Genomic DNA, 19,422 nt, shown 5'->3' on the forward strand with positions numbered 1-19,422 from the left:
TTGTTATCGCTCAACTATCACCGGGAATCGGTGAAAGATTCATCTAGCGACTTCCAAAAGACTCTTCTCGGAGATACGCGAGAGTACTACCAAATTGTTTGCTGGGTTTTATTAACATGTGGCAAACATTTATATTCTTATCGTCGCTTCTTGTGTGGATTTATTTTTACCCCTGTTTAAGTGTTAACAGCGCATACAGGGACCTTTCCTGCTTGGAATAGGCCAATTAATTTACAAATACCAATAAAGTATATATATATATGGTGCAATTTGGTAAGTTGTTTGTAAGCAGAGTTTCTAACAACAAATCAATTTCATAAATCAACACTTAAAAAATTTCAAAATATTTATTAAAGATCCGTGTGCAGTCAGTAGTTACGTAACAGCTATTTTCATAGAAACTTTCGGGCAAACTAGAGTCCTTAAATTTGTGAATACCGATGTGTAAATGCAGTCATGCATATTTATGTACATATTTACATATATGTAGATGCATATGCATGTAGGCATTTGTGGTATTGCTCAAATCTGTTAGTGTATCTTTATTTTGTATAAGATAATTTTTAGTTGACTGTGGACTTTATACCATAGGTATCTATTTAAATAACTACTTCTACTTCCAAATTATTTAACTACAAAGTATGTAAAGACGTTGAACACATACATATGTATGTATGTCCTGAAGTATCCACATCCAAACTGTTTTTTATAGAGTAACAGTTGAATTATTTGCTGTCAATGTTCGGAAATTGTTTCTTAATAACTAAAATAACTTAAATGCTTATATTTTTTACATACATATATATGTATGGATGTAGGTTGAATGATAGTCATCAAATTGTTGTGGGTTATTTTACCTTTTTATATATATAACACAAAATATGCTGAAGTTTTACATGTTAGACCACCTGTGATACATATGTATGTATGTATTCATATGTACATCTGAAATCTACTTTATCCATTGAATTTTCGAACATGTTAAAATACATTTAAAACCACTTCTGAAACAATTGTATTCCATTTACACACTATTAAATTAAATCGATTGTCTTAAAACTGGGTGTATTCCAAAAATTACGACAGCCTAGAATGCAGTGTGACCGCGGAATTATCGATACAATATACCGTGATGGCCTCGAAAATATTCCGAAACATACTTTATCATTTTCAAAATATACCGTAAAATATACAGTGATGATCAGTTTAATATTACAAGCTGGTAAGGTTACTCAGCTTTAAAAATGTAATTTTACTCAAATCGTCATTAAATTTTCCTCAGGATTTGCTGATTTTATGATACATCTTTCCTCAATTGATTGCATAATAAGGTTAATACTAAAAAAGTCAACCAAAAAAATATATATGCTATACTTAATAATATATGTAAATCCATTTAATCAACTATATATTTAATCAATTATATACCGATCTGTATACATTCTCGGTCTCTATAATCTGCACACTTTTAAAGTAATTCATTGAGATTTTGACTGTTTCGAAGGATACCATCCTCCATTATCAGCGATCTTGTCTCTAAATCAATTATTTGCTTAGATTATTCATTATTATAAATCAATATTCTGGGATTTATTTTGAAAATCTCTATAAATATTTTTCAATGGATGTGTCTCAATATTAATATGAGTCCCATAGCAGTTGATCCCATTGAAAAAAAAGCGAACAACTGTGGAATGGAATGTGGATCAACTATGGGAAATTCTCCAATATCAATGGATCCCATCGCAATATCTGCAATATTTTCAATTGGATCAACTGCATCTACTGTAATTTCGCCAATTTTATGTTTGGAAAATGCTACAGAATTTTTTTTACCATTTGCTGAACGAAAGTTCATGCAAAGGCATATGACCTACATATAATGAAACAGAAAATACAATTAGTAAATTAAATTTGGATCAAAGACCCTAATCTACACTACCCGACACGATTTTCCCTCAAGGAAACAAACCAACATATTCTGAAAGCGCTGTCAGATGGTCAGATGATATTTGATATTTTTTGTCGCGGCAAAACTGTATACGAATGAAAGGAAAGAGGAACCAAAAAAAAGCGAAGAAAGAATATATATTTTACTCTTGTGTCTATGTCTTGTGCGTTAATTTGTCCGTAGGATGCTTCCAGAGGCCTGGCCAAGGCTCGACCGAGGGTCAATTGTTCATCGAGGTGCCTATTCTGCTAGTGCTACCCAGATGAATGCCACACATTGAAGACACATTGAAACTGTCACTTTTAAACTGTTACCCTTTAACTGTCTTTTTCAGGTCCGCAGATCAACCTGGTGAAGAGTAACATTCTTATGTGGATGGATCGCGCCTCTGCCGGTCTCAATGGCTCTGAGGTGCTGCCTCTGAGCTCCGATGAGTGGTTGGATTTACATCGCGACAGCGGCGAGGAAGCGTTGCCGCAGTATCCACAGTCTAGAAGACCATGGACATAAGTCACTGCCGGTGAAACGAAAACGACTTCCCCAAAACCTCAGCTCAACCATGAAGTAATAATATAAGGAGGTGCCGAGGTGCTGTTTGCAAGTGCGAGTGAAAGGGCTCTGCTCTGTAAGTGTGAGTGAAACGACAATGGAGTTTGTTGATTAACCCTATGATGGCATAGGTTAAAGTTACCCCTTACAAGAAGGAGAGTTTAAGTTATTTTTTTAATTTGATTTTTCAATAAGCTACTACTCGAAAGTAGTCGGTATTCTGGTTTTTAGTACTTTTTTTTACCCGACCCGACGGCACCTCCTCATATAATTACTTCATGGGCTCAACCACAAGCCGTGGTGACCCCCTCTTTCCCCCCCCCCCCCCCCCCCCCCCTATGCTTTACCTTAAATTGAATAAGAAACGGGCCCTATCCCGCGTTGGTGGAATGTGCCTGAGCGTCTTATTGTATGCCCGCCCATGGTGAAATTACTAATAGGTGACGTTGTCGGCACAGTGCTCCTCATTCGAGGAATACCAGCTTGTCAGTCGTTTGCCAAAGAGGTTGTGTAGCGCACGATTTTTTCATTGTCTTCTTCTTCTTTTTCTTCATTGTTTACGAATGAATACGTAAGCGGAAGACAATGAAATATGCATGCAACTACTATTTTATTTTGGATGTTTTATTTTTATTTTTAGAAATAAACATGTCTGCAGCATATTGTTTGCTATTCTATGTTATTATTTGTTTTGAAAAGTGGGGTGGGTTAAAAGTAGGCAAAGGCAAAGGCAGGGGAACGACAGAGGCAGGGGCCGAGTGAAGAAGAAGCAGAGTGTGAATGAGAGAATGTGAAAAGAACAACAAAAGCTGCGGGACAGGGTGGGTTTAGCCACTGCAAATTAATTTCTTCATTCTCAGCCGTGGCGCTAAAATTTTCTACGATTGTACAATACTTTTGCCACAAGGTTGGCCTACTATTTATGACATCTTTTATTGAATTGTTTACAAAAATAGCGATATAGCTAAAAGGGTCAGAAAAAAAATAATAAATAAATGCTAAGTTTAAAGAATGTTTTGTTACGTTATTTGACATCTTGTTGCTGGCCACCCAGTAGTATGTTCCTTTGCGTACCCTGCTTCCATTATTTAATATTACCATTTCGTTTTCAAAGCTGCTGTTAAACATAATAATGGCTTAATGTTTCTATATTATGCAAAATTTGTTAAGATATCTTTCCAATGCAGATTTACTTGTTTTTTCATTGATTAGAGTAAAAGATTTCCATAATTTTCTCAACTCGAGGACATCCATCCCTCCAAAGGGATGTTGCTTATTCCAAGAAAAATGTTGGGGAACACCGCTGCTTATTATTCGCATCATGCTGCTTTCTTTTCTCAGCATGTTGCTGGCCCATACAAATTATGTTGCCAACGGTGAAACACGTTAGTGGGAATGAAATTCAACATAAGGAATGGAATACAATAAAGAATCATTGTGGCGATGAAAATTCCCATGTTGCGAGAGAGAAATATACCTTCAAAAGGGAGAGAAAATGTCCTACGGAGAAGAGAGAACGTCCTCGAGAGATATTTGAAAAACATACGTATGGGAGTTTGGATACCCTGTATTATTGAAAATAATTTAAAAAATTGAATTTAATCGGAAGATAAAATTAATTAAATATACCATTATATACCGAACATATTTTATTTATTTTTGTTATATAATCTCTACAGCGCAATTGGTTGTTATGTTATGTAAAATATTAGAAATCAAATATTTACTCACTCGGATCGAACGGAGCTGCTCGTAGGAGCAACATCTAGGAGAGAAAGTGAAAATAAAATTTCGGAAATAAAAGTAAATTTTTGAGCCGAAGTTGCCTTAGCAAAAACTTTCAGTTCGTAAATATAAAGCAAAAGTACTATTTGATTCACAAAACAAAAGCAAACAAAATAGTGGTTACTGATAAGCAATAACAAAGTGTTGTTGTTATCATGAACGACGACGAAGACGACACAACGGTTTGGAACTGGCAGAGAGTAAAATTGAAGTCAAAGGCAGTCAAGAGACAAAACCAAGTCTCTCCTATTCTACTAAAGAAAAAAATCGCTCTGGACTTAGCACCCAGAACCAGCTCCAATCAATATGCCCTCCTAAGCGACAGCACGCCAAATAACGGAAATGAAGATGAAAACGAAGCACTGGACATGATAACTGAAGATAGCTTAACTGAATCTGCCAAGCCGCCACCTATATTCTTATCTGAAGTCAGTGATATAAAAGGAATGCTAGTTTACCTCGAGACTACAATTAAAAAAGAGCTTTTCTTTTATAAAGTACAACGCGATGGTCATGTGAGAGTTATGGTAAAGTCTATTGAAGAATACAGGAAACTTGTTAAAACTCTTACTAAAGATTCTGTCACATTTCACACATACAACAATAAAAATAAGAGCGCATTCAGAGTTGATATTAAGANAATCATATCACTTTTAACCAAAAAATCATTCAATCAGTCAATCAAACATATGTTTTTAAAGTTAAAAGTCGAACGGAGCTGCTCGTAGGAGCAACATCTAGGAGAGAAAGTGAAAATAAAATTTCGGAAAGAAAAGTAAAAAAGAAACTTTCAGTTCGTAAATATAAAGCAAAAGTACTATTAACAGTTATTCGATTCACAAAACAAAAGCAAACCAAACAGTGGTTGCTGATAAGCAATAACAAAGTGTTGTTGTTATCATGAACGACGACGAAGACGACACAACGGTTTGGAACTGGCAGAGAGTAAAATTGAAGTCAAAGGCAGTCAAGAGACAAAACCAAGTCTCTCCTATTCTACTAAAGAAAAAAATCGCTCTGGACTTAGCACCCAGCACCAGCTCCAATCAATATGCCCTCCTAAGCGACAGCACGCCAAATAACGGAAATGAAGATGAAAACGAAGCACTGGACATGATAACTGAAGATAACTTAACTGAATCTGCCAAGCCGCCACCTATATTCTTATCTGAAGTCAGTGATATAAAAGGAATGCTAGTTTACCTCGAGACTACAATTAAAAAAGAGCTTTTCTTTTATAAAGTACAACGCGATGGTCATGTGAGAGTTATGGTTAAGTCTATTGAAGAATACAGGAAACTTGTTAAAACTCTTACTAAAGATTCTGTCAAATTTCACACATACCAACTTAAACATGAGAGGGCATTCAGAGTTGTTATTAAGAATTTGCACTTCTCAACGGATATCGACTTAATCAAACAAGATGTGGAGTCCAAAGGTCACGCTGTTAGAAACATTAGTAATATTAAAAGTCGTGTAACCAAAGAGCCATTGAATTTGTTCTACTTAGACATTGAGCCCAACAATAAGAACTTAGATATATACAAAGTTAAACTCATTGGTAACGCAGTTGTTAATATAGAACCACCCCGTAAAACTAAAGAAATCGTTCAGTGTTATCGTTGCCAGGAATTTGGACACACAAAGTCATATTGTGCCAAAACTCACAGATGTGTGAAATGCTCTCTTAACCATCCCAGCAACGTTTGCCCAAAAGATAAAGAGCAACCAGCAAAATGTGCCAACTGCAACGAAGATCATGCTGCTAGTTACAAAGGGTGTAAAGTCTATCAGGATATTATATCAAAAAAAATAGTAAGCGGACGCAACCACCAGAGAAACACCAAAGATGACAAAAATAAAAATGACCATGGTACATATCAATCATTTGCTCCGTCTAATAATTCGACCCAACAACCCAAAGATTACCAATCATACGCTCAAGATGCTGCAGGAAATAGTACCTCGAACAAGTCTCTAGAAGAATAGAACAGCCTTTAGAAAAACAATCTCAACTTACCAATAATTTACTTAACATGATAATGTTACTTGTTAATAAGCTATGCAAGTAAATCTAAACTTAGGAATATGGAATGCCAATGAGCTTTACAACCATATAAATGAAATAGCTTTATTTTTAAAAACGAATGCCATTGACGTCCTGCTTATTTCAGAAACACACTTCACTAGCAAATCTTTTTTTAAAGTTATTGGATACGACACAGTAAGAGCTGACCATCCATCAGATAGAGCTCATGGAGTTGCTGCAATTCTTGTCAAGCAGGGCCTTAAATTTCAAATCATGGACAGTACTAGGGAAAACGCTATGCAAGCTGCCACAATTCAGATAAAATGTATGCACGCAGATGTATCAATAACAGCGATTTATCTCCCACCAAGATTCACAATAAAAGAACTCGATTTCAAAAACTTTTTCCAAGGACTGGGAGCAAAGTTTATCGTGGGAGGCGACTTCAATGCCAAACATCCATGGTGGGGATCCAGATTAACTAACCCGAAGGGATCGGAGTTATACAAATGCATACGAAACAATAACATAACGACTTTGTCAACTGGTGTGCCCACATACTGGCCAACTGAGTCGAAAAATTCCAGATTTGATTGATTTCGTAGTATTCTCTGGAATCCCACAATCACACATGCGAGTAATGGAGAGCTTTGACCTTAACTCAGATCATTCTCCAATAATAGCAACTTACAGCACAATAGCCCATATGTTGGAAAAGCCCTATAAAGTAATAACAGCCTCTACAGACATTAACGCATTTAAAAGCCATTTAGATTCAGCTATAAGCCTGGACATTCCGTTAAAAACAGGAGAGGAGATAGACTATGCTGTGGAGCTTTTCACAAATACAATTCATAATGCGAGCTACAGAAACACGAATCATGCTCTTAATCATCAACAACCAAACCAATTGAACCTTTCAACCGATCTTCGACAAAAAATACAAAATAAAAGGAATCTGCGAAAACGCTGGCAAGAAACTCACTACCCTGCNACTAGCAAATCTTTTTTTAAAGTTACTGGATACGACACAGTAAGAGCTGACCATCCATCAGATAGAGCTCATGGAGGTGCTGCAATTCTTGTCAAGCAGGGCCTTAAATTTCAAATCATGGACAGTACTAGGGAAAACGCTATGCAAGCTGCCACAATTCAGATAAAATGTATGCACGCAGATGTATCAATAACAGCGATTTATCTCCCACCAAGATTCACAATAAAAGAACTCGATTTCAAAAACTTTTTCCAAGGACTGGGAGCAAAGTTTATCGTGGGAGGCGACTTCAATGCCAAACATCCATGGTGGGGATCCAGATTAACTAACCCGAAGGGATCGGAGTTATACAAATGCATACGAAACAATAACATAACGACTTTGTAAACTGGTGTGCCCACATACTGGCCAACTGATAGTCGAAAAATTCCAGATTTGATTGATTTCATAGTATTCTCTGGAATCCCACAATCACACATGCGAGTAATGGAGAGCTTTGACCTTAACTCAGATCATTCTCCAATAATAGCAACTTACAGCACAATAGCCCATATGTTGGAAAAGCCCTATAAAGTAATAACAGCCTCTACAGACATTAACGCATTTAAAAGCCATTTAGATTCAGCTATAAGCCTGGACATTCCGTTAAAAACAGGAGAGGAGATAGACTATGCAGTGGAGCTTTTCACAAATACAATTCATAATGCGAGCTACAGAAACACGAATCATGCTCTTAATCATCAACAACCAAACCAATTGAACCTTTCAACCGATCTTCGACAAAAAATACAAAATAAAAGGAATCTGCGAAAACGCTGGCAAGAAACTCACTACCCTGCTGACAAAAGATTATACAACAAGGCTGCATCTGAGCTTAGACAACTGCTGTCGAACTTACGCAATGAATCTCTAGCTGCGTATCTGAGAAACTTAGACCCTAATTCAAGCAACAATGAATACAACCTATGGAGGGCGACTAAATACCTAAAGAAACCAGCTAAAAGAAACATAAATATTCGCAAAAACAACGGAACTTGGTGTAGGTCTAATAATGAACAAGCGGAAGCATTTGCACAACATCTGCACTCTGTGTTTCAGCCAAACGATATAAATAATTATACAACAGAGACTGAAGTAGAAAAATTCCTTGAGTCACCCTGCCAAATGAGCTTGCCTATTAAAAGCATCAAATATGAAGAAGTTGTGACAGAAATCAAATGCTTGAACAATAGAAAAGCACTAGGCCCTTATAAAATATATGGTATCACCCTAAAGAGTTTACCACCAAAATGCATTGGGTTTCTCACTCTTATATTTAACGCGATTCTCAGACTAGACCACTTTCCAAGTCAATGGAAATGTGCAGAGATCGTTATGATCCTAAAACCAAACAAAATAGAAACGGAATTGACATCATACCGTCCCATTAGTCTGTTGACAATTTTCTCGAAAGTGTTTGAAAAAATACTATTGAAGAGAATGTTACCAATTTTAGACGAACTTTCCATCATTCCTGAATACCAATTCGGATTCAGGAGGGGTCATGGGACCCCTGAGCAATGTCACAGGGTTATTAATGATATAGTTTCGGCATTTGAAAACAAAAAATACTGCACTGCTGCATTTCTTGATGTTCAACAAGCGTTCGATCGAGTCTGGCACAAAGGTTTGTTGTACAAGATAAAGAAATGGCTACCTGCTCTGTAATATTTATTAATCAAATCATATCTGGCTAAAAGATGCTTTTACGTGCAGCAGAAAACCGATACTTCATCACTACTTCTCATCACCGCAGGCGTCCCACAAGGAAGCGTATTGGGACCAATTCTTTACACCCTATATACGGCCGACATTTCAGTTACAAACAACTGCACTGTTGCAACATATGCTGATGATACAGCTGTTTTTGCCACAAGCACATCTATAAATGAAGCTTCCGAACACCTGCAGAGTGAGCTAAGCCTAATTGAAGACTGGTTCCATCGATGGAAAATTAGAATCATGAAGGACTTTAAGCAGGTTTATTGCATTTCATTTTGAGCAGGTAACTGCCCAAATGTAACACTTAACGGCTCACCAATTCCACAAAGTACCTGTGTGAAGTATCTTGGCTTGCATCTCGACCGCAGATTAACATGGAAAAACCACATTTAAGGAAAATGTCAACAACTCTAAAACTAAAACACTAAAAATGTCCTGGTCGAAAATCAGAAACCACTTTGGAAAACAAAATTCACCTCTAAAAATCCATACTGAAGCCTGTTTGGACCTACGCTATACAGCTCTATGGGACTGCTACCAACTCAAATATTGAGATACTTCAGCGTTACAAATCAAAAACTTTGCGACACATTGTCAATGCTCCTTTTACGTATCTAATGCAAATATCCAAAAAGATCGTAATATTCCAACCATTAAAGAAGAAATAAAGAAAACTAGTAAGAAATACATGGACAGACTCCACAACCACGAAAATAATTTAGCCTTAAGTCTATTAGACAATAGCCTAACAGTTTCTTCTGACTTTTCTATGGTGTAAGAGCTATAGGGACTATCTATTTAAATTGTTTGATTTTTCTACAATATATATTATCGTCCCGAGTAACCTTTTGACGATAAAGACAATTAACTTATAATTAATATGTTAAATGTTATTGTTTAAAAACAGATTGTAAATATAAAGAGAGAGAAAAAAAAAAAAAAAAAAAAAAAAGAGTTGTTTGCCGAACGAACACCAAACAAAAAATATTCCGTGCATATGTATACCGTCGACTCAATTTCGACGTCAAAATATACCGAAAAGTATAAAATATACCGTAAACGGTCACCCTGCTGGAATGAAGACCATTGAAAAAATCCTCCCTCAAAATACCGCTCTTGAACTGTTTTGAAGATACGTTTGTTTAATATATACCTACCAAAAATACTAAATCTATTTTTATAGGGCCTGTATCTTGCACTGTTGAAAATTCCTACCAGGAATATGTTAGTAATTTCTTGTGTATGTTGAGCATAATGCAAACAGTGTTGTGCCAAACAGCCAATGTGTGCAATATGTATCGCTCTGGGCCCAGTATGACCAAAGAGGACACAGTTCATGCTCTCTGGGTATACTCCTTTGCGTCATTTTATAAAACGAAACCCGTTAATAATTCAAATTTTGTATGAAATCAGGCGTGTTAAATTTCAGAGTGGATATGGAGGTTGGAGAACAGCAATGCATGGAGAAAGCGCCGCTTTATTGGATAGGTCCGTTCCGGCGGGACAGATATGTAATAATTATGTGTTTTATCCCCTTATAAATTAATAAAATGAGTACCGACTATATGATTGAAATATTGTTATATCTATATAATCCATATATTTGTTCGACTGTATTAATAAGTTTTAAATCGTCTTCATTTAATTATTTTGTTTAGCCCATTTATTCGTTCGGCTGTTTTACTAACTTAGAAATCGCTTGTTTCCTTCCTTGTTTCATGTTTCGGTCGACTAAAGACTATATATAAAGATATATATATGACTGGCCTTTATCCGGCGGGCTCAACACATTTAGGAACACCCTAAATATTTTTTAAAAAGTTTATCGATTCGAATTCTTTAAATTAATAATTTGGCCACACTGTAATAGACAAAAACACAATAACAAGATGAATACTACAGTTTTAGAATGGAAAAAAGTGAACTTCTTCAATATTGTTGGGCTGCCGTTTATAAAATTACCGAATGTTTCGGAAATAACATGCCACTGTTTCAACCTGACCAAATCTGACGCTGGGGGAAACACGCTAGTGTTTTGTGACCGGAATGGACAAATATATGTTTATTTTCCCAACTGGGAGTGCATTTCATTTAAAAGTCAACATAGTGTGCACCACATCAGACATTGCGCGCTCACGTCTAATAATTTACTAGCAACTGCCACACAAGACGAAACATTTGTAGTACATATATATATATATGATCTAAAAAAGTTGACCAAAAAACAAGGAGCTCCAATAATTGCTTCCGGTACTTATAATACAACAAGTACAGGTACAACATGCATCAATGCAGAAGTCATTGACGATAAAATACTGTTTTTAGGCTTGGGCTTTGAGAACGGCGACATTTTGTTGCATTGTGGAAAGATAAACAGATTTATTTCATCGAATACTCGCCGCCACTCAATATCTGGACACGCAATTAATGGAATACACTTTGACATCAGACCTCAAAGCTCTGATAAACATACTCCAAACATGTTTGTCACATGTTTTGATGGAGTGTACTGCTTTATTTTAAAAGAAAAAGGCGCAGTAGACCCAAAATTTATACTTGATAATAATAAACGTGCTTACAATCATTGTTGTACGATGCGCAAAGCGAGTAATGCAAAGTTTGATGATGCTATGTTAGTAGTAGGACGAGAAGATGCTATATACTGCTATACTAGTGATGGGAGAGGCCCTTGCTATGCTATTGAAGGGACAAAAAAATGTTTAGATTGGGTAGGCCATTATCTTATTGTTGTAGTACAAAGTCCAAAAAGTGTCATTTCGGATAAAAGCAAGTTGACCCTAATTGTTGTGGATACCGAAAATAAAATCATTGTTTTTTATAAGCAAATTCAAGATTTGTTGTATACTATCAGCGAAAATACCTTATGTTACATTATCACAAATACTGAATCTAGAAATAGCACGAACATATTTAAGTTACAGCAGTGCAATACTAATACAAAAATTCGACTTTTAATTGAACAAAATATGTACAATATTGCTTTGCAATTGTTGTCTAGAGAAGGACTTGCTTCGTCACACGAAACGGCTTGCGTGCGATTTCAATACGGAAATCATATGGTACTGAAAGGCGATATAAGTAGAGCAGTACTAGAATACATTAAAACAATTGGCTTTATTAAACCCTATGATGTGATTTCCAAACTACTCCATTCCAAGTACACTGATTATCTAAAAGAATATTTGTATGCAGTTTTAAAAAGTAACCATGCTAAAGATAAACACAAACAGCTCTTAAAATTACTTGAGCAAAAAAATGGGAAACCTGAGAACATTCATCAACCTGTCAGTAATGTTTCCTTCAACAACACGGATAATAAGTTTTTAAATATACAAAGCAGTAATTTAAATTCAAAAAATTATGGAGCTCAAGTCAAAAGTTTTGAAGACGATGAAGAATTGAATTTCTATATAGAATATGGATCAGAATCATTAATTTTAAACCCAGAACCCTATTTACAGCATTTTAAATCACTAATAATTGGAAACACGACAAAAAATATCCTTCGCTTTTTCCCCATTTTGTCGGAACATAACGAGTTTTGTGCTAACTTATTAGCTGAAATAATTGCGAGTTACCCCACATGTGACCACGAACTATATGATTATTTACTTATTCTTTATCTTGGACTTTGGCATGAAAACAAAATAACCACAGGCTTTGTTTTAGATTTTTTGAAAACTGATCGCCTACGCCTAGAAAAAGTTTTAACTATATGCAGACTTTATGCATTTTTAAATGGGATTAAACAAGTTTATACAAATTTGAATGATGCAGATACTGTTACCAATGTAGGATCGAACAAATGTGTACACAGTCTCTTGAAGGGATATCCCGATCTTACGCATATCTTTGAGCTGAGGACAAGCTCATTGTTAATAATGTTAAAGAGTGGATTTCAAAATCATTCAATACATGCCTCACAGTTTAAACCTTTTGTTAATGAAAACATAGTTAAAAATATATTGGATTCAAGAAACGAATTGCAAATGATTGAAAATTTGAATAAAAAAATAAAAAAGTCAGGTTCTATGCTTTCACTTTATGCAAATAATCCAATAGAATTTCGCAATAGTTCATGTGATATTTGTCGTCAAGCGCTTAATACACAATCAGTATATTTTCTTTGTCAACATTCCTTTCACAAAGAATGCCTAATCTATAATATGTCCAGACGAGGTGACGAAGCGATATGTGTTGCCTGCAGTGGAGAACCTAATTACCCTGCCGACAAAGCAATTCATTCACAGTCAACAGACTCTATTACAGTAATTTCTAAGGTAATTTCTCTGGGAGTTGTAGAAATAGCAACCAACAATGGGCTTTCCAAAAATGTTATTCACACGAAAGGTCATGACTCTAATGTATATCAAGGAAAACTGAATGCTATTAAAAGAACAAGTTCGGGAAATCCATTTGATTAAAATTTTAAATTTTCTGAAGGAACCACTCAAAAGTATAAATATTTACGTATAAGAATATTTTAAGCATTCAATGTGCCCTTAGAAGAATAAATAAACTTAATTTTTCAATATCCATGTTGAAATATTCTTTATGCGCTGTAACTTGTCTTGGTGCAGCAGAAAAGTAAATCATTGCTTGCACTTCCAACTATCACAGATTTTCCTCTTTTCTCACACATCAGCAGCCTATACAGCCCCTTGCTCGTTTCATCATTTCGACTTTCCTATTTTCGGTTTTGGTACCTCTTCCTCATTTGGTTACGCCTATAATAGTATCGATTTAATACTTACTTCTTGCACATAGTCTTAATCGCGCGCCTTCATCGAACCCTCTTGAATCGATCCTTTCAAACTGACAAATTTCGCTGCGATTTAAAGTAGGCCTGTCGAAACCTTTTATTATTGGTCGGCTGCTTTATTATACCATTTATAGACCCTGTCCTCGAAGAGTATATTGTGTTTGTAGTCGGAGCAATTTGCGTAACGCACAGAAGGAAACGTTTCCGACCCTATAAAGTATATACATATGTATATTCTGGGTCAGCATCAATAGCCTATCGACTCGACTATCTCTATCTGTCCGGCTGACTGTCTGTTCAACCTTCTTGATGAGCGCCTAAACATCAGAGACTAACGAGCTTGGGAAACCAAGTGTTTCATTCAGACTGCTGTGATATCACACTATTACAGGTGTATTACACACTCGTGTGAATGTGCTGGTGTAAGAACTGATGTACAAATATGACAGATGTAGACAAAATTTAAAATGTAACGAGAAGGGACGTGTGAGACGCTTCTTACGCGTCACAACTTTTATACCCGGCACTCAGTACTACATCTGCACCTTAGCGGTGTATTGTCAAATTATAAATTTTTTCTTCATCTGTCGTCTACATCTACAACACTTCTCACACTAACACGCTCCGTTAGCTCGTTGACGTTCCCTAGACCCACACACTGCAGACTCGAGGCAGAGGCACCGTCCGCACACAAAAAAAAAAAATATATAAGCTGCGGGACGGGGTGAGTTAAAAGTCGGCAGAGGCAGAGGGACGGCAGAGGCCGAGTGAAGCAGAAGCAGAGTGTGAATGAGAGAATGTGAAAAAACAACAAAAGCTGTGGGACAGGGTGGGTGTAGCCACTGCAAATTAATTTCTTCATTTTGGCTATAATAATGATCCAATCGGATCCGGATCTGATAGATATGGTGATCTGATAGATTGGCCATTCCGTACCTTTTATCTTTAAAATTGTAGATTTGGGTGGTTTACGCCCTATTTGGGCGTGCCTCATTTTTGAAATACACTTGTAACAGTGTGAGCATACAGAAGTCTGGATTCAAAATTTGGACAGACGACAGACGGACGGATAGACAGACATGGCTCAATCGGCTCGGCTATTGATGCTGATCAATAATATATATCCTATATGGGGTCGGAAACGTTTCCTTCTGTGTGTTACATACATTCACTTTGTGCACAAATACAATATACCCTATTTACTCTTCGAGTACCGGGTATATGTAACACACTAGGGTTACACACATATGTACAAGGCACATGTTTACGTTGTGACGAGTACGATGCGACTCACAACGTTCCTTTTCGTTTTTTGTTTTTCACTGAATTCGTACTTGCAAACTAGTACAATAACAGCACAATTAAGATATTTAAGAAAATTACCAAATCCCATGCAATTCGCAGCAGAGACTTTCAATGTGGAAGGTATGTCTTTATCTTGTGGAAAAAGTTTTGCCAAACACCAATCTTTTTAGTCGCGAGCACATTGCGGTAACTTTTCAGCCTGTTTGTGTACCTTCAAATTTGGAGCCTCGCACATACCACGGGCAGTTTGTTATTTGTGGCATGGCGCGATTTTGTAGCACCTGTATGAGTTTGTAATTCAGCTTTGCCGCTATTCTCCGAATCTGCACTCTGTAAAGCCAGACAGGAGCCACTCAGTGAGGATGTACTCCTCTTTTAGCTCTCAAAGTCATGGTGCTTCTTCTATTGATAAGCTACCTCAATTGCTGCTTCCCTTAGCCTTACTTCCTGGCCGTGGCTTTCAACTGTGGGCCAAACGTAATACGCTTCTCTAGTATGAAGCACAGATATTTCTATGTATCTCCTTCCAGCTGTATAGGTGACGGGTTGTCGATAATTGAGGTTTTAAGGAGACGGAAGCAGTGGTGGTCTCCAGTGGGTTGACCTTTAAGTTCCACCTCTTGCTGCCAGCCGCCAATGCGTTGGGTATTCTTGTATTCCAACTGTAAAGTAGCTACATGTGGTGCTTGCTACGGCAGGGTAGATGGGAAGTGTATATAGAGTATAGCAACGGACCAAGTAAGCTGCTCTGCGAAATTCCGGCTCTTATAAGACAGGGCATCGAAAGTAATGCTTTCGTGGCCCTTTCAATACGATCGTAGGACGCGTTATGATTCTGGCAAGAGTTTTTTAATTGTTCTTAGGAGGCCGATTTGCTAAACTGTATCCAACGCTTGCTGCATATAAATTAAGAAAGCTTTGTAGTATTCTAGGTCATCCAAGGTCTGTAGTATATGCTTTACTAATTTTAGGACTCCGAGACGATTTGACGATTCGATTAGATACGACTCCACCTCTGAGGAATTTCCATGCTTGTGGATCATCAGAATTGTTGAAATTTTCCACTCCTTAGGAAATAACTGCTACCTGAACATAGCGTTAACGAGAAGGGACGTGTGAGACGGCACTCAGTACTACATCTGCACCTCAGCGGTTATTTGTCAAATTTTACATTTTTTCTTCATCTGTCTCCTACATCAACAACACTACTCACGTCAACATGTTCCTTAAGCTCGCCACCCTCCATTAGAGCCACACACTGCACAGTCAGGGCAGAGACGCGGCAGAGGTAGAGACGTGTCAGAGTCAGAGGCCGCATACTGCAGAAGCAGAGTGTGAATGAGAGAATGGGGAAAAAAACAAAAATAAGCTGCGGAAGGGGGTGGGACCACAAAGTGCTTTTCTTAATTCTTACGTTGTAGGTAGTCTTTTCGAAGGCTGAGGTAGCTCAGCCTCTGCAGGGCCACCTTACAAATAAATTTGTAAAGTGCCGGGACCCGAGATTGCGGAAATGGAGACGCCGTGTGTGGAAAGGTGGGCGTATGGGGCGGAAAGGGAACCTGATCGACACCGGTCATCCGGTGGTTAGTGGAGACGCCTTCTGGCAGTGTAGCCGCCCCTGTCATCTCCGACGCGAGCGTCCCTGGTAGTACCGTACCTAGGAAGCACCCGTTTCGGAGACAGGCACGCGCCGTTCGAGAGCCCGCGGTCTGGCGCCGTAATGACCTGCGACCAGCCCAGCGGAGCCACCAATGGTGGGCGGCCACACTTACCGTCTTGCACTTTGGGAGGGGGGAAAGGGTTACATTTACACTGTTACACACGAGCACATGGTTTAGTTTTGTTTCTTTATTATACCCGGTACTCGAAGAGTAAATAGGGTATATTGTATTTGTGTACAATAACGGTTGTATGTAACGCACAGAAGGAAGCGTTTCCGACCCCATAAAGTATATATATTCTTGATCAGCGTCAATAGCCGAGTCCGTCTTGTTTGTCGGCTAGTTCTCAGAGACTATAAGAGCTAGAGCCACCAGACTGCTGTATGCTCGCACTGAAATCAGTGTATTTAAAAAATTAGCCCCGCCCCGTTCCGTCCCCGCAAAAGGGCGAAAACCTGCCAAATCTACAATTTGTAAGATAAAAGAAAACTAAAAACGCCATTCCTTAGGGAATGGCCATATCTATCAGCCTCTGCCCCCCCCCCTGACGATGCATCTTCCGACTTTTAACCCACCCCGTCCCGCAGCTTATATTTGTTTTTTTTTTTGTGTGCGGGCGCGGCCTCTGCCTCTGCCGCGAGTCTGCAGTATGTGGGTCTAGGGAAGGGCGGCGAGCGTGTTGGTGTGAGAAGTGTAGATGTAGATGACAGATGAAGAAAGAATTTAATATTTGACAAAACACTGCTGAGGTGCAGATGCACTATTGTCCCAATGACAAGTTTTGGTGGCTGTTTACGCCAAATTAGCGCAAAGGGCTTATGGGCGGGAGCAATTAGTAGTTTGTATAGGTAAAATGAATTTGTAGCATTAAGCTATTGAATTGTTGCATTTACGACATACTGACAGAAGCTTGTTGCTATAGAACATACATGTGATATGTGAATACGATAGAGAAAGAGGAAGATCATGCATCAAGAAGAAGAGATTAAATTGATTTAAATTCCGACTCGGTCGAACCAGCAGCACTTATTTCGAGATTTTGATTCCGAACTGGTTGCGAGGAGTTGCGGAAACAGTGGCCAAAAGCTAATTTTTAAAAGTTAAAACCAAGACTTGGTTTTTAACGCTCTGTGTTAGAAAAAGAGTGACCATCAAAGTTGTGTATACGAAATTTTCATAGATGGCGACACTTTCGAAAAATCTGCTGTGAAACCTAGCGGTCATTATTGCACAGAATGTGCAGGGAAAAAGTACAAATTTTATTGCTGTTTTAAATATCTCATAAATTGGAAAATACGATTAGCTGATCCAATTTTTTTGATGCATTTTATTTAGTAGGCTTTTTACTACGTGTTCTTTAATGTGAACGATATCTAGTGGTTGGCGATGTCTTCTACATCTAGATGTAGCCCTGAGTGCCGGGTATAGAAGTTGTGACGCGTAAGAAGCGTCTCACACGTCCCTTTTCGTTCTTTTAGTTCTTGTCTTTTTCCTATCTTAGCGTCGAAATAACATTTCCTGCGTCCCTACCTATTCGCACCAAACTAAACCATGGAAAAGGGATGCATCACGCAGCCTCGCTTACCCGATCCTCTCGAGCTAGGTGGGTGTGTGTCCTCGTCCCACGTGTGTCACTGCCCACTGACTTGGGGAGTTTTCCGCAGCGATCGCGACTTATCCGCTTGGTTGCCAAAATCTTACTCCCCGACGCGAGCTCCGCATGGCGATCGCGAGCCCTTAGCTGCGGTCCCTTGTCCGGGTTGCGCTGCCCACGCCCGTGGCTTTCTTGGTGTTGGCCGCTCTCGGGTTGCTGCCGGCGCCCTTGCCCTTTCGCTCTGCTTCTCTGCTGCTGGCTCTCGGCGTTGATCTCTGGCTCTGCTTCTGCTGCTGGCTCACGTCGTCGCTCTTTGGCTCTGCTGGCGGCTCGCGTCGTCGTTCTCGTTTCGTTCTGCTGTTCTGCTACTGGCTTGCGGCGTTGATCTCTTTTCGTTCCGCTGCTCTGCTGCTGGCTACCGTGGGCCGCGAACTTAACTTATGACTTCCGAATTTCACCTTATAATATAACTTAGAAACTAATAATGGAAAATTATAAACTTAATAATAAACCTTCATGGTGTCCGTTCTAAGTACTTAAATCTACCAATTATAACTACGTAAAACCTACCAAAATTGTGCGTCGTCACAACGTCTTACGTGTCACAACTTTTAAGCCCGGTAATCAGTAGTACGTCTGTACGTTAATGAACTTTTTCATATTTTACGTTTTTGCTACAAATGTCATCTACATTACTTCTCACACCAACACACTCTTAACTCCGGATAACTCGGATATTGATGCTAAACGCTCCTTTCTATGTGTTTCATTTTTGCCCACAAATGCAATATACCCTATTTAATCTTCGAGTATCGGGTATAAAAACATAATTCAGAAGTCGGCTTGGCTTGGGTTTCAAAATCTATTTATGCCCATCAGGGGTCTGCACATCTCTACCTATTTTGCATTACACGGTATGCATTTGCATTACAGCGGTAGGTCCCAAAAACAAAGCATTGGAATTTTCCGATTTGCACAAACGTACTTCTATCATGTGTACCATGTGAAAA

The 19,422-nt window shown here is 38.2% G+C and overlaps 2 protein-coding genes across 8 annotated transcripts in view; one reads left to right on the forward strand and one right to left on the reverse strand.

Moving 5' to 3' along the window:
- Positions 1-1,083, reverse strand: part of LOC117590199 (acetylcholine receptor subunit alpha-like) — a 53,904-nt gene extending 52,821 nt beyond the window's left edge. The window contains exon 1 of one of the 7 annotated variants that reach the window (XR_004574268.1): positions 858-1,083. The gene's annotated coding sequence lies outside the window, so the exon portion shown is untranslated. The remainder of the gene's footprint in view (positions 1-857) is intronic. The other 6 variants (XM_034282642.1, XM_034282646.1, XM_034282641.1 and 3 more) reach the window with 6 other exon arrangements.
- A 9,856-nt stretch (positions 1,084-10,939) lies between these two features.
- LOC117590101 (vacuolar protein sorting-associated protein 11 homolog) lies at positions 10,940-13,622 on the forward strand. The gene has a single exon (XM_034282446.1). It carries the CDS (start codon positions 10,959-10,961, stop codon positions 13,512-13,514), a length of 2,556 nt encoding a protein of 851 aa, XP_034138337.1. The 5' UTR covers positions 10,940-10,958; the 3' UTR covers positions 13,515-13,622.
- The last annotated feature ends 5,800 nt before the right edge of the window (positions 13,623-19,422 follow it).

The sequence above is a fragment of the Drosophila guanche genome, unplaced genomic scaffold (genome assembly GCF_900245975.1).
Source record: "Drosophila guanche unplaced genomic scaffold, DGUA_6, whole genome shotgun sequence".
NCBI classification, from domain to species: domain Eukaryota; kingdom Metazoa; phylum Arthropoda; class Insecta; order Diptera; family Drosophilidae; genus Drosophila; species Drosophila guanche.

Coding starts and splice junctions, on each gene's coding strand:
- LOC117590101 (XM_034282446.1), top strand. CDS start 10,959: ATGAATACTACAGTTTTAGAATGGAAAAAAGTGAACTTCTTCAATATT.